We start from the raw sequence: 15,724 nt of genomic DNA on the forward strand, positions 1-15,724 counted from the left end.
CTCAGAACTAAATCATGAACCACTGACAGTGAACCAAATCATGACCCTGTGACGCGTCCAGTACGGGTTCCCCACTTTATTTAGGTATTTCTCTCCAGTACGTGATTGTGACCCCGTACAGACCACAACACGATCAGTACAGGTTCTCTCTCTCCATTTCCAGCCTTCAACTAACAACCAACTCATGCCCCTGTGATAATGACCCCGTACCGAGCAGAACACGTCCAGTACGGGTTCCCCACTTCATTTAGTTATTCCTCTCCAGTACGTTATTGTGACCCCGTACAGACCACAACACGATCAGTACAGGTTCTCTCTCTCTTCATTTCCAGCCTTCAACTAACAACCAACTCATGCCCCTGTGATAGTGACCAGAACACGTCCAGTACGGGTTTCATACTTCATTTATCATATTATAGTTATTCCTCTCGTTATTGTGACCCCGTACAGACCACAACACGATCAGTACAGGTTCTCTCTCTCTCCATTTCCAGCCTTCAACTAACAACCAACTCATGCCCCTGTGATAGTGACCCCGTACAGATCGGAACACGTCCAGTACGGGTTCCCCACTTCCTTCCCGCGCGCTGATTGGTCCTCGCGGCGCGGCTCGACCAATCAGCGGCCTCGGCTCGGCCCCGGAATGGCTCCTGCACGAAAACATTGGACGTCGATACTGGCGGAGGCCTCGAGAAATGGGTAATTATGACCCTCTGACCTGTCCTAGCCAACAATAAAGGTCACAGGAGGCTCGGGCGGGATAGGAGGAAGGCGCCCCGTAGGATTTAGAGGATTTGTTAAGCGGATTGACAGAGAAATGTGATGTTTTGTGCGGCGGCCACCTCCCTCTGGCTTACCCTTGTGGAGGTGAATGGCTCAAAATACCTCGATTTTCACGCTTATTTCCGCCCTTAGACGCCGTATAAGGACATATAACTTTAGTATGAGGTATAAGGAAGCCGGGCCGTAGGATTTAGAGAATTAGTTAAGTGGATTGACAGAGAAATGTGATGTTTTGTGTGGCGGCCACCTCCCTCTGGCTTACCCTTGTGGAGGTGAATGGCTCAAAATACCTCGATTTTCACGCTTATTTCCACCCTTAGACGCCGTATAAGGACATATAGCTTTAGTATGATGTATAAGGAAGCCGGGCCGTAGGATTTAGAGGATTTGTTAAGTGGATTGACAGAGAAATGTGATGTTTTGTGTGGCGGCCACCTCCCTCTGGCTTACCCTTGTGGAGGTGAATGGCTCAAAACACCTCGAATTTTACGTCTATTTCCACTCTTAGACGCCGTATAAGGACATATAACTTTAGTATGATGTATAAGGAAGCCGGGCCGTAGGATTTAGAGAATTAGTTAAGTGGATTGACAGAGAAATGTGATGTTTTGTGTGGCGGCCACCTCCCTCTGGCTTACCCTTGTGGAGGTGAATGGCTCAAAATACCTCGATTTTCACGCTTATTTCCACCCGTAGACCCCGTATAAGGACATATAGCTTTAGTATGATGTATAAGGAAGCCGGGCCGTAGGATTTAGAGAATTAGTTAAGCGGATTGACAGAGAAATGTGATGTTTTGTGTGGCGGCCACCTCCCTCTGGCTTACCCTTGTGGAGGTGAATGGCTCAAAATACCTCGATTTTTACGTTTATTTCCACTCCTAGACGCTGTTTTAGGACATGTAACTTTAGTATGAGGTATAAGGAAGGTGGGCCGTAAGATTTAGAGGATTTGTTAAGCGGATTGACAGAGAAATGTGATGTTTTGTGTGGCGGCCACCTCCCTCTGGCCTACCCTTGTGGAGGTGAATGGCTTAAAACACCTTGATTTCCACTCTTGTATCCCCCATTAGCTGTTATTTAAGGACACGTAATCCTCGTAGAATGTGTAAGGAAGGTGATCCATAGTTTTTGGGTGTGTGGGTTAGGGAATTGACAGGTTATTGTTGCGTTTTGTGGGTCTTTTTCGTGGGTCTGCCTGGCTTGGACCTCCACCGTGCAGTCCTTGCCCATACTGTTACCATGCTGTTTTTATCCTCCCCGTCACATCAGTTCGTCTGTGTCTTATTTTGATTCCCATACGGTTACCACGCTGTTTTAACCCTCCCCATTACGTCCATTTGTCAGTATATGTTAGTTTATGCTGTTTTTACCCTCCCATCTCATCCATTTGTCAGTATGTGTTAGTGTGTGCCTTCTTTCCGTGCCTATATTGTTACCACGCTGTTTTTACCCTCCCCATTTCGTCCATTTGTCAGTATGTGTTAGTGTGTGCCTTCTTCTTGTGCCTATATTGTTACCATGCTGTTTTTACCCTCCCCATCTCATCCATTTGTCAGTATGTGTTAGTGTGTGCCTTCTTCTCATCCCTATATTGTTACCATGCTGTTTTTACCCTCCCTGTTGAGGATGTCAAAGTCTCCAAAACCTTCACTTACCTTGGTAGCATAGTGCATAACAATGGTGGGTCTCGCCAGGAAGCCACTCGATGGATTGGCCTGGCCCACAGTGTCATGGACTTGCTCAGTACGAGTGTATGGCTTTGTCGATATCTGTGGAGGTGGGCAAAGGTTCAAATCTTTACTGTATGGCTGGGGGACATGGACAGTGAATGGTGACTTGTATATGTATGTATGGTGGAGAAACTATTATTATGATTTATTTACTTGTGAGTGATCTGATACTCATTTCTTATATAAATCACCATTCTTATTTTCACTCCTTCATGCCCCTCACCCAGATGTCTCTGTAGTAACCTAGAGGGAGACTAAAATATTTGTCGATGGTTTTGGTATCAAGTGCCTTCGCAGGGTCATGGGGTATCGTTGAGATGAGCTTTGCAAAGACCTTATATAGAACAAGAAAACAACATCATTGGAGATCTACAGTTTAGAGAAGAATGGATAGAAGAAACTAAGAAAATAGTGTAGGAGATGTGGATGAAAAGGGAACACCAACGGAGGAACTTGAACGGTTGAAAATAGAGACAAGATAGGGAAGCGCCGTTGCAAAGGCTATGCTTCCCGACCAACACCAGAACCAGAACACCAACGACTAATCTGTGAAACTGAATTGAGGCCTGTTACCAGCTTAGTCCATGAACGCTAACTCCAGGTATAAGGCCAGGTGGCGCGCCTCCCAGATGTCGATCCTGCTCACCGGGTTATTTCTGTATGACACAACCGTGAGTGGAGGAGACCAAGGAGGCGCCCACGTAACTTATGGCCGGGGCAGGTCAGCCGATCCTGCCAGGAGGGACTTGGAAGCTTGCGTGGGAGGACCGCTGGGAGTATGGATTGCGAGTGAGTGAAGCAACCCGTCCCCAGGCGTATGCTCCCCCATTATTATTATTATCACATCCATTTGTCAGTATATATTAGTTTGCACCTTCTTTAAGAGCCATGTGGTGCCTTCTTCTGCTGCTTCATGTACAGGATTGATAAATAGTAGTTTGGGAAAGTGGAAATCTTCTTAATCCATTCATGTGCATCACTAACTAGATAACAAGGCATATGTCTTCCTTAAAAAGTCAAAGTTACTTGTGTATGGGTCAGTTTTCAATGGAGAAGTGTGAAGTGTGATGGATTGCATAGTTTGGGTTGGACTGTGAAAATGACCCAACTCCACCTTAAGGGATGGTAAACTAACACCACCAAAATGATAACTTAGCCCCACCGGAATGATAACGTAGCCCCGTGGAAATAGTTACTACCTATCCAACAACAAAATATCCTAAGGTGAGAACACATCAAGAAAATAGCTCCTTCCCATAGGCGATAGAGGAAGGGTGTGGTTGCTCAGGTGCTGGTGACTGGTGAACAGCGGGTCTGATGGGTGGTACACAGAATCTGGCGTCAGGTACGAGGGCAGTAGGCGAGGCTTCTCCTGTCATGCATTCTCCCTTTAGGCTAAATAGAGTATATGGTAGTAATCTAATTCTACCGTAATAGTAACCTAAATGTTTACCCCACCAAATAGTAACTTACTCAATAAAATATTTACTCAACTGCAATATAGTTATTCTGATATTTATAATGTGGAGGTGGGAAGGGATAGCAGAAGTCAGTCGTCAGAACTTAGACTCAGGGTTATGGTTCCACTTTGTATAGATTTACTAGTATATTGATAGTTTTCTTTTGTTCTGTAGCTTTTTACCTGTCGAGTTCACTGAGTCTTGTTGCACGGTGAATTGCCCTTCCCTCTCATTGGATATTCTGGACGGGATCTGGAAGTCATGTTGGTAGAGAGACTGTCTTGCTGCATCTTGCTATGATGGAGAAACTGTTTTTGTGATTTATGTGCTTGTGAGTGATCTGATACTCATTTCTTATATAAATCACCATACTTATTTTCACTCCTTCATGCCCCTCGCCCAGGTGTCTCTGTAGTAACCTAGAGGGAGACTAAAATATTACTTTTTCTGCCAAAAAATTAATATATGTCAGATTAACTAAAATCATGAACATGAAGGACCCATGACACTCACATGTGTGTGGAGCCACTAACACAGGCTGCACCATTGTCACTTTCTGGCAGGCAGTGTTTTGTTTCCACTCGTCAAGTTTTCTGATGTGCTGCCACGCACACCCGGGCAGCAGGTCTGCACTCCCAGTGGTAGAACTCATTGTGGTGTGAAAATCAAAGTAAAGTCATGAAATCATCTGTGAAGAACTTTTTTCCAAGACTGACATCATGAGGTACAGCAGCAGGCGGTGATTGGCTTAGCATGAAGGTGACTCACAAGGTGTCTGTTTGGCACATGGTTTCTGAAGAAAAACAGCACCAGGTGCATAGTTGTTCAAGGAATTTGCAGAGATAAAAAACTGAAAATCATTCTTTTGATGTTTTTTCCCTTCTAGCTGAAGCAACTTCTACTGGTAAAATGTAATCTACATTTAAGCCACATACAGATTTTTATTTTTTTCTGCCTGCCTGAGCTACAATATGTTTTCCTTTCCAGAATGTGTTAGTGAAAGGCTCAGAGAGTTTAGCAGAGATGGATGTTGACGTCAGTGGAACGAGTGTATCAGACAGCGAGGGGTGTGGGAATGGCCCCTCGTCGGGACACATGAGTGGCCAGGGTGGGGTGGGAGGCGGCAGCAAGTTAAAGAGGTCCAGCAGCGCCCCGATGATCAACCAGCTGGTGCCGCAGGGGCCCGCCTCCACGCCGCCCATCTCCATATCAAGGTGACATGTTTGACCTTGGATTTTTCTTACCAACAGCTTTACAGCTTCATAAATTTTTTTATTTTATTTTTTATTGATATTGTAACTGTCTTCCTGAGTTTTTTATACTTTGGTTTAAAAATCTTTACTTTCTTTTTCACAGAAATGATTTATATTTCAGTAGTTGTTACTAAATTATTTTTTGTTAATTTCACTTGTTTAATTGTCTCCATATTCTCTTTACTCATATAGTCTCATGCATCTGAGTGACTCATAATTATGCTTGTGTCATCTGTCAGCTTACTCGTACTTTCAGGTCAGCCTCAGGTGTCAGTAAAATTTCAAAAATAGCAACATATGGACTGTATGTCACGCCCAGGCCGTCATCACCACACCGCTGTTGTAGTCCATAAACAAAGCTCCCCAAGTCAAGCATTAAGATCATTGTCTTTTGATTTTCCCGTTGAGAGTTTGGATTCAGTATTGGTCCAGCCTATTTCAACTCATCCCAACTTCATGCAGCTCCTCTCATTTTACAGATGATTCTCTGCAATTTTATCTCATATAATCTTGCATCAGCTTGTGTTAATATGAATATGCTGATATGTGCATGCTTAGTTCAGCGTATCTTGTTCCTTGCACGTTTGTTGTTTTCACTTCCCGGCTGTGTGTTTCAACTGACTTATCTCATGTTGTCTTGCCCCCAGCCGTGAGGTGCTGAGCGAGGTGCCAGGCAGCCAGCCACGGGTACGGAGGTTCAGCGCATCCTTTGGGCCCATTTCTCCTCTGGTAGGTTGTTTGGGGATTCACAGGGAATTCAGGAGTGTTCAAAGGGCAATAATTGATGTTAGAAAATTTGATGTTTCTTTTTACAGCACACTCTTTACAATTATAGATGTTGCCCCATGTTTCATGATGTTGTGTGACACCTGTGGTAGAAATATTTCTTTCCAGCACATGCAGGAAAGTTTGATGTAATTTTGCCGTCACACGAGAAACTGCAAGGAGCCAGTTTTCCTACACATGGCAGCTCCTGAGATGTAGTTGTTCAGGTCCTTATTCGTTAACATTTTGGCACCCAGTTACACATATTTGACAAGACTTTCATAGGAGTTTGGGGCATCTTTAACCCGGTAGGAGCGACGGGCCAAATTTGTGCCATGATATAACCCCCCCAAAATAGATGATACATAATCTGATCACAAATGCTTTGATATATATTATGAAATGGTTTGTGTGAGGGGTGATTTTCTCTCATTTTTCTTGCTTGGAGGGACCATTAAGAAACATGATCCCCGCTGCTACCGGATTAAGGGTAGTTTTTCACCTGGTGGTAGTTTGCATCCTTCTTTTGTACCATAAACCTAAAATACCATTCATGAGAACTCGACTAATCTTTTTGGCCTTTTGAAATAATTGCTGTGAGAAGTGGAAGCATCTCAGAATGCCGACCCTACTGCCTTCCTTCCCCATCCATAAATCTCTCTAACCTCCATTTGAGACCTTTATATGTTTTAGCATCAATGATATATATAAATATTTATTCCATTCATCCACTACCCTATTTATTAACCCTTAACATTTGTTGGAGTAGCAGCTGTGGAGGTCATTGCCATACTCTGAAATTCTTTCCATGAGGTGCCCTTGGGGATTGCATTCAGCATATGGCATTTGGATGGCTCATGGTAAGAGGAACTTGTACATGTGAAGCCAGCACCAAAGGCTGTTCCTGTGTATTCCTGCTGGATGCTTGTTTTTGTCAGCCTTAATTCCAAGATTCTGTTAAATGTAAATGATTATGTCATCAGCACCACGGCAACGGTTATGACGGTATAACAGTTGATCTCTCTTCCGGCCGCCTCTTTGGATTCTTTTTAGGAGCAGCAAGTAGTGGGCTTTTTTTATTATTGTTTCCTTTTTTTGTGCCCTTGAGCTGTCTCCTTTGTTGTAAAAAAGAAAAAAGTATATTACCAGCCAAAACTTCAGCCATTGGAACATGAACCTACCTGTGTGTTTGCAGTCTCCTGGCAGCTCCCGAGGCAGTGGGCCACTACGAGTGTGCCAGCTGCGGGTGGAAGAGGGCATGGACGTGGTGAACCGGGAGGCAGCCCACGAGAGGACGGTTCAGTCCACCCTCCAGATCACCGACTCCCTGTCTCAGTCGTGGGAGGACATCACACTGGTGAGGCCACACGCAATGCTCTCCTGTTCTGGCTTCATTCATGCGGCAGATTTAATTCTTGTGTTTGTATTTATAAAGTTTATCAGTTTATTTGCTTTAAAATGAAGTAAACCTCCCATTTTCATATGCTCAAACCATTTGCATTAATAACCGCCAACTCTCTCACTTATGAATTTGGAATATACAGAAATGTTCATACTAGGTCTCCATGCTGAAGAGCAGAGCTCCCACAAGATTGAGACCTGCTCACATATGCACAAAATGATGGAATTGCAAGAACACTCTGTGTGTTTTTTTATGTCTTGAGGGGCCGGCTGTTTTTTACCCTTTTTTCTTTATTCAATGAGTTATTGTCATGATTTATATGCCAGACGTAAAGGACACCCTACGCACAAGATTTAGCCCAAAAAAAGCAATATATGACCTTTCCATTTTTTACCAATGACCATAACATAGTTAAAGTAAAACAGAAGTAAACCAGAAACATTTCTACCTTCATTTTTATGCAACCACATTAATGTGAAGGATGATGCTGCTCTTTATTTCAAGATCTCATTGAAGTTAGGCTCCATATCAATCATGACCACCACACTGCAGGCTGGATTTGGCCCCCAGGCCATAGTTTGGAGATCCCTGCTGTAGATCATTTGCATGAGATAAAATCCAAAGAGTAAGGTTTATCAACAGTCTTGAGGCAGCAGATTCACCCATCAAACAGCTGGGTGATGTGTTAGCCAGCCCATCACCAGGTTCATAGGGTCACTAAGACAAACGTTCACTATTGCTATCTTCTGCTCCCAGACCGAGGATGCGAGCCGGCCCAAGTCCCACAGCATGAGCACCAGCGTGAACCTACAACCCAGCGCATCATCGGCCCCCATCAACGTGGCCAGCACTGTCTCCTCCATCGTCACCAGCACCATGACCGGCGGCACGGCACCTGTGCGGCGGGACTACACGGACCCGCTGCACCTCACCATAGTCCCCTCCATGACCACCCCGGGGTGCGGGGCCTCTCCCACGCGGGGTGTTGGGCGGCAGTGCTTCTCACCGGCCCTCCAGCAACACGTGCGGAACACCTCCTTCTGTCCCTCACCGTCTCCCACCAAGCGCACCATCACCCGCCGCAGTCTCAGCCCCATCGCCCTGCGACCCTCACCCCTTGGAGCAGGACTCAAACGCAAATGGGACATGGATGATCGGTGTGAGCCATTCTTGACCCCCAGCAAGCGCGCCTCCACCTGTACCCCAGACCGATGCATGGGAGGACTTCTCATGACTCAGGCCCACAGGTGAGGAGGGTGGGGCTGTGTGTGTAGGGGTGGGTTGTCTGTGTGTGTGTGTGGTGGTGGGGGTTGTATGTGTGTGTGTGTGCTAACATGCCTGTATGAGAGAGATATCCTCAACCCATTTCCTATATATGCATTGAATTGTGTGTACAGCTTATCACTATCAGTAACATGGGACACTGGCTGCTAAGTAATCCTGACCAGCATGTTATCTGGAGGAAGATGAGGAACAGCAAGGAGAGAGATTCACTAATATTGGTGTGTATTTGCAGTGTTGGCAGTCTGGAAAGCACGCCGAGCCCTGCAGGTCCAGGGTCCCTTGGCAGCGTGGGCACCCCAGACTCTGTGTGTTCCTCTGGCTCCCCAGGCCTCTCTGCCCCACCGTATTCTCCCGCCTCCATTGCCGAGACTGCTGGCCCCACCCCCGACCCTCCCCCACACCTCTTCAAGCCTGTGTCTCCGGCTCTGAACACGGACCAGACGGCCTCCTTCAGGAACCAGGAGCACGGTGGTCGCTATGGGGGGCAGGACCCCGGGGACTGCTTCGGCAGCCACGACCACAGCGACCACTTCAGGGGCAGGGAGTCCAGGGACCACTTTGTTGGGCAGGAGCATAACGACCATTACCGGCAACAAGAACATGGTGGTTCCATCGTCGGCCAGGACCACCGGGACCAGTTCGGGGCCGGGCAGCACAGGCCAGCCTACGAGGGGCACGGGAAGGGCGGAGACACAAGTGACGGCAGCAGCAACGACGCGATGATCACCGAGGATGTACCGGCCAACGACCTCAAGAGCTACCAGGACATGGACCTGAGCGAGTCAATAACACAGTCACCACTCAACATCTGACATCACCTCTGACTGTCACACATGATGCTCACCCGGCACCGCCTTGCTGCTGCTGACGCGGCGGCGGCGGTGGCAGAGGCCTGGTGCAGCGGCAGTGTGAACAGTGTTGCTTTTCATTGTATACCTTACATCATCTAGTGTTATCTGTGAAGATATAGAGTGCTCTATGTGATATGTAGACTTCCCCTTCATAACTATCCTGCAGAGCTGTGATGTCATGTTTTGTGGCAGGTGTGCACTTCAAGCATCGTGTGGTGTATTTATGTACCATTTGAGGAATGAATCTTGAACTCCCAGTGAACTGTTGATGTATATTTAGAACCCTGCATTTATGTGCAAAGTCCTCAAACGTATGAGGAAATAATGATATTGGTCAGTTGAAGCTTTATGTCACATGTAATTTAAGAAGTGTTGTCTTCATTCTTCCTTTTAGACTTTCTCATAATTGTGATATTTATCATATTGACATTTCTGGACTGACTTCTACATATCTATCATATAATGTGCATCAGTGTTGTATAGCTAAACCACATTACTCCTTCACAAGTGTCATGGATCATGTTATATCAACTAGTCGCAGTGTATAAAGCATTATACTTTAAGATTGAAAACATTTGTGTGCATAGAAAAAAGCAATGAAAATGATGTGAGAGGTTTCTCCATTTGCAAAAAAATGTTCAGGTTTCTCTTGTGCTGTGGAATCAGTTACTCAAGATATAGAACAATATACAATAGATGCGTTATATACTAATAGCTATACAAATAATACAGTAGGCATTCAGTGTTCCAATCCAGTATGGACTGTAATGTAGTGAATTATGGTTGTTTTGTGTCGTTACTAACTAGAAGCTGTACGTGAGCAGACCAGCCAATGGAAACCCAAAGAGTTCTTCATGAAATTCAGAGCTTGAGATTTGCAAGCTGTGAAGGTTACTGTTTTCAAAATGTATTGACCAATACAGTAATGAAATTAGAATTTAAGCATTTGTAGGGAAAACAAATATTTGAAACATTCAGTTTGTGTAAAGAGTGAAAACATCGGTGTTTCGGGTTTTCACTTCCATCTGATAAGAACTGATGGTGTAAGAGTTTCAACACAACTACTAACATATGCCAACTTAATGTTGTTAGATATTATTTTTTCTTTAGTATGTTGCATAATTTTCAGTAACATAAGAATGTTTGTGTGTATTTGTGTTTGTGTGTGTGTGTGTGTGTGTGTGTGTGTGTGTACACGTGCATGTGTGTGTGTACACGTGCATGTGTGTGTGTGTGTGTGTGTGTGTGTGTGCAACAGGGACGTAGCTAAAGATTTTGGGGTCTGGGGCTTGGCTCCTTGAAGGGCCCCTTCCAGCATCAGGGTATTTATAGGGGGCCTCCCAGTCCTTCCATAATTTTTAGATTGATTGAAAATATACATATCTTGAGATTCCCCCTCACCTGCACCAGGTGTGAGGGCTGCAAGTAGCCATTTGAACTATCCTGTGTGGCTCAGAATTGAGTCTTTTTTCCTTCCCTCTGCTCTCAACTTCAAGCACAATTCTAGATCATTATGCTTAAAATGTCATACCTGTTGAGACTGTCATCTATTCAAATTGAATTACAGAAACTGAGTTGTACAAAGTGGTAGCATTCAAGTTGCATTGGATGAGAACAGTATACATACATACATACATACATGTATATACATACACACACTTATTCAGCAGGAAGAGAAATAAGGCAGAGCTTTGTGTCAGAGATGAATCATGTTTCCAATGAAGTGTTTCCTTCCCGAGAGACTACGTAAAGTGCTCGTGTAGTAAGAAGTGTGCAGCAGCCGACTAACTATCCCACCACTCTGTCTTTATCCCTGAGGCACAGCAGCCTCAAGCCCCACTGACAGTGACTTTGCCCAGGAAGCCGCACCACAGCACCAGCAACAGTCGAATCTCACGTGTGGCCTTCACCCCTTTGTGTCACACCCTTCCCTTGAACATGGCTGGCAGTCACTCTGTGCACCCTGCCAGTCACACTTACACAGCAATATTTCAGCTGATTACCAATGAGACATTTCATTTGTGTACTGTAGGTTCGTCCTGGGGGTTGTGCTTCCTCGTTTAATTTTCAAAGGGCATTTTGCCTAAAGTTGATATGCCAGTAGTTGAAATTACGGGCACCTCTCCATGAGGCTGTTCCAATGCCAACATATATACCGAGACAAATGTCTTGCCTCAAAGGAAATGTTGCTCCATGAAGTTATTTGTTTTTGTTGAGAATTGTTTTTCACCCAGTGTTATGCTCAGCTTTTGTTCATTGTTGCATGTGTCAGCATGTTACCACTTAGTTTCTAGCACCATATTTGTCTCTGAGTGGCCAAGAGTGCAGTGTGTTGGTGCCACCACACAGGCATACACTGTTGTTGCTGTGTGGTGGGCAGTGTGCTGTGTTGGTGCCATCACACAGGCATACACTGTTGTTGCTGTGTGGTGGGCAGTGTGCTGTGTTGGTGCCATCACACAGGCATACACTGTTGTTGCTGTGTGGTGGGCAGTGTGCTGTGTTGGTGCCATCACACAGGCATACACTGTTGTTGCTGTGTGGTTGCAATATCTTGTCAAGGAGACATTCAAGACACTGCTGTGGAAATATATAGTACTATCCTTTTAGCCACAAACAGTTTGCCACCATCTGTATACTAAAGTGTCGGAAAAACATTACATTCCCCAGCATAGTATCTTGAGAAGCATATGCTGGCATTACCTGCCTTAAATCATCTGTCTGACCACTTATGCTGCATTAGCTTTGTGTATAAACCCATCATACATCCTCTTTGGGGCTGACTGCTTGCTCAAGGTTATGGAGAGTGTAGTAAGTGACTAGCTCCCCACTGCATTCCTTTCCTGGGATAAATTATGGTCTCAATCAGTTTGGTGGAACAATTTCATTACCAATTTGCATGTTTTGGATCTTCATGTTTGGCATCAAAAGTTGTGTGTCAAGTACTTGTATACAGCACAAATGCAACACATGAAATTGTTCCTCCTCACAGCAGGCCAACCAACCAATATATGCACAGCGTCAGGTCCTAGACAAGCACCTGTCATTCATACACACGATTCCGTGAGTACCTGGTGTTGTCACTCTGTCTCGTCACATCTGTGATCTATTGCTTCAGCTTTTTGTTTCTTCTTTTAAAGACAGCTAAAATATTTTGTCACTTCAAAGAATTTATCAATTCATCACATTGTCATACTCTGTATAAAGTTTCTGAGAATGCTAAGCATCGTATGTGTCGTAATTATGGATTCCCGTGGCAAATGGAGTACATGTGTGCAGAGCAAGAGGTGAAAACTGTCAAGTGAATGTAGATTTCATAGGCACTAAGTGGGATTGTTATACATCAAGATGGACTCCTGAATGACTACTGTATATATTATAAACTACAAACATATAGAGTCTTGTGCTGATATTTTGATATTAATATTACTTAAATGATTTTGGCCATAAAATTAGTATGATGTAGTGATATATGCCTCTGTCACTATTTTCAAGCAGTACATTGTGTGTTACTATGAATCTGTGATTCATGAAATATTTGAAAACTTGGAAATAGATCAATTGTCAGTCACACCTCACTTTGTTATTCCCACGTGTTGCCCCGTCCAGGGATGAAGGCTGCCACACCAGTGAGGGGTTATTTAATTCATTTTTTCAGTAAAAGTATTAATAACAAACACCAGCTGCAGCAGTCATGTGAATGGCAAGTAAAGGAGTTTGCTGAGATGATGTAGACAGATTAAGGAAATGAAAACAAGAGTTGTGCAGAAGTGTGCTTGACGAAGGGAGGATTGCAAAAAATGTAGACAATCTAAACTACTGTATATAGTGTATTCATAATAATTAACATCATGGCATATAGAACCACCTGGCGGATAGGAAAGCCTATGGAGGAACGAGAAATGGAGGGGCTTGAAGCATGAGGGATGGTGAATGATGGGAGGAAGGGAAAGAAACATGTGAGGCAACTTGAATGAGCAACAGTTGTCTGGCTCAGAGGTGTGTAGCCCATTTGATAGTGATGTTAGTGATAATACTGACAGCCCTTAATTGAGATATTTATTTGGGGGTTTTCAGCACATCGGTAGTGCCAGACGCTTCCACCTGGCACATCACCTATTTCCAAAAGCTGAAAAGGAGAGTATCTGGGGTCTAATGAGTGTGTTTAAGGTTTATGCTCTCTCTCTCTCTCTCTCTCTCTGGTGTGTGTGTGTGTCACCGCCCTTGCTAGTATTGCTGGGTATTATCACAAGTATTGAAGGTCCTTGTGAGTCAGTACAGTGGGTCAGAAGTTGATGATTATATTAACCCATATGCAAGAAAAGGAAGCTAAGGAAAAAAAAAAAAAAAACAGCGAGGAGAAAGAAACGACAACGAAATGAAAGAAGAAGGAAACAACAAAAAGAAAGAAGAAAGGAACAACGAAAAGAAAAAAAGAAAAACGACAAAAAGAAGAAAGGAAGGAGGGAAAAAGAGATACAGTAGGCTATTTATGTCTCCTCATGCCTCCTCGCCTCTCCCCCTCTACCCCCTGTCCCTCTTCCCCCATTCCCCCATCACCTTATTTATTCTGTACTCGATGTCGCTTCATTTCTCATCCCTCCTCACTACTCCCATTACTTTAGGGCAAAATGAGCCGGTTGCACGGAAGAGGAATATAGGAAGAGGAAAGATCATATGCATATTTTTGGATCTCATCTTTCCTAGCTGGTCAATTTCTTCCCTTGTCTCTCTTGATCTTATAGGGGAAAAGGACGGTGTTTGCTAGGATTTTATTAACCATCACTCCATACTTGCAATAAAATAAAGAAAGGAAGTAGTCTACAGGGAGAAGTGAAAACCTGTAACCTCTCGTCCTTCTTCCCTTGTCACTCTATAATCCTTCTCCTTTGGTGTTTACTCGCAACAATAAACTATCAATCAATCAATGTTCAGTCCCATTATAATTTATGTCTACTCCCCTGACTAATTAAATCAAGGCCTTTATTTATTTAGCACTTGTCCCCTACCATTATATCTTTTTAGTTTCATATTGCTACTTCCATATTTATCCTTAGTTGTATAATCACACTATATGTAGCCTACTGCCTGTGGGTTGGGATGGCATATTCCTCCCTTCTCCTTTGTTGTTTATCTTGATCTTGGGGAAAAAGATGGTGTTTGCTAAGTTTTTTTTTATTATTAGCATTCCATTAACCGTCACTCCCTACCAGAAATGGAAAAAGAAAAGCGGAGGTGCACAGGAAAGAGTGAAAACCGGAGCTGTCACCCCTACCCCCCTTGGTTCCACTGCTCCGCCCTCGGTGTTACCTCAATGTTCATGTGCTCGAGTTAATGAAAGGTGTTAGGTGTGGGTCATCGTACTCAGGTGTGCCCCCCCCCCCCCCCGCCCCCCTCGATCCCTTCCCCCTCCCCCACATCATATCCTGCTGCATTTACATTCGTACGGGTAAAAACAGGAAGGGAGTTTCATCCTTATTTACCTTTTTTTATGCATGTAGATCATTATCATTATCATTATCTTTGTACCCTTTACTTATTTCTCTTATTTCATGAGGACGTAGTGTTTAATCGTAATTTCAGAGTGGCGGGGGTTCATTAGACTGCCAGCTAGCTCAACTAAAGTGTTTTTTTTCTTAATATTTTCTTTTGTATATTGCATACTACTACACAAGGTCTCATGCAGCCATAAAACGTGGTCTAAATCATTACTTTTCTTTCAGTTTCACTTTCATTATGCTCAAGACTAAACGCGAGCCAAGTTACGTAGAGGAGCAGGGGAAGACGACTGGGCCTATCGCAAACCTCTGAGATATACCATACATACAGACATTTGTATACATTATTACCACGATACTGTATAGGCTAGAACCCGTATTTTTAAACGTATCGGCTCATCAGTCCGCCTATCTGAAAAGACTCGTGGAAGTTGCTGGGATTTTCATATTCATAGTTTTACCAGACTCTTGCACCATGAACCGGAAAACCACCAATGAAAACCCGGATAAATTTCTGTGGTAATGGGAAATAGTCGTAAAGGAAGCCCAATACGTTTAAGAATATGGACCTATAGGAATTGGGATCAGGAATCTACTTAGAGAGAGACTTCGATACAGGCTTAGCACGATTTAAGCATACAGATCTAAAAACGCTTCGAGCCTCCATCTACACCTGCACAGAACGGCGGTATAATG

General features: G+C 44.1%; 1 protein-coding gene across 1 annotated transcript; it reads left to right on the top strand.

The window, feature by feature from the left end:
- Positions 1-549: 549 nt before the first annotated feature.
- On the top strand, positions 550-13,101 carry LOC126983021 (PPP2R1A-PPP2R2A-interacting phosphatase regulator 1-like). The gene is made up of 6 exons (XM_050835437.1): positions 550-699; positions 4,963-5,189; positions 5,876-5,957; positions 7,189-7,350; positions 8,152-8,642; positions 8,912-13,101. The coding sequence occupies exons 2-6, from the start codon at positions 4,999-5,001 to the stop codon at positions 9,489-9,491; spliced, it is 1,506 nt and encodes a 501-aa protein (XP_050691394.1). The 5' UTR covers positions 550-699; positions 4,963-4,998; the 3' UTR covers positions 9,492-13,101.
- Positions 13,102-15,724: the final 2,623 nt, after the last annotated feature.

The sequence above is a fragment of the Eriocheir sinensis genome, chromosome 52, assembly GCF_024679095.1.
Source record: "Eriocheir sinensis breed Jianghai 21 chromosome 52, ASM2467909v1, whole genome shotgun sequence".
NCBI lineage: Eukaryota > Metazoa > Arthropoda > Malacostraca > Decapoda > Varunidae > Eriocheir > Eriocheir sinensis.

Coding starts and splice junctions, on each gene's coding strand:
- LOC126983021 (XM_050835437.1), top strand. CDS start 4,999: ATGGATGTTGACGTCAGTGGAACGAGTGTATCAGACAGCGAGGGGTGT. Junction 5,190..5,875: donor CCGCCCATCTCCATATCAAG/GTGACATGTTTG, acceptor TCTTGCCCCCAG/CCGTGAGGTGCTGAGCGAGG. Junction 7,351..8,151: donor CGTGGGAGGACATCACACTG/GTGAGGCCACAC, acceptor TTCTGCTCCCAG/ACCGAGGATGCGAGCCGGCC.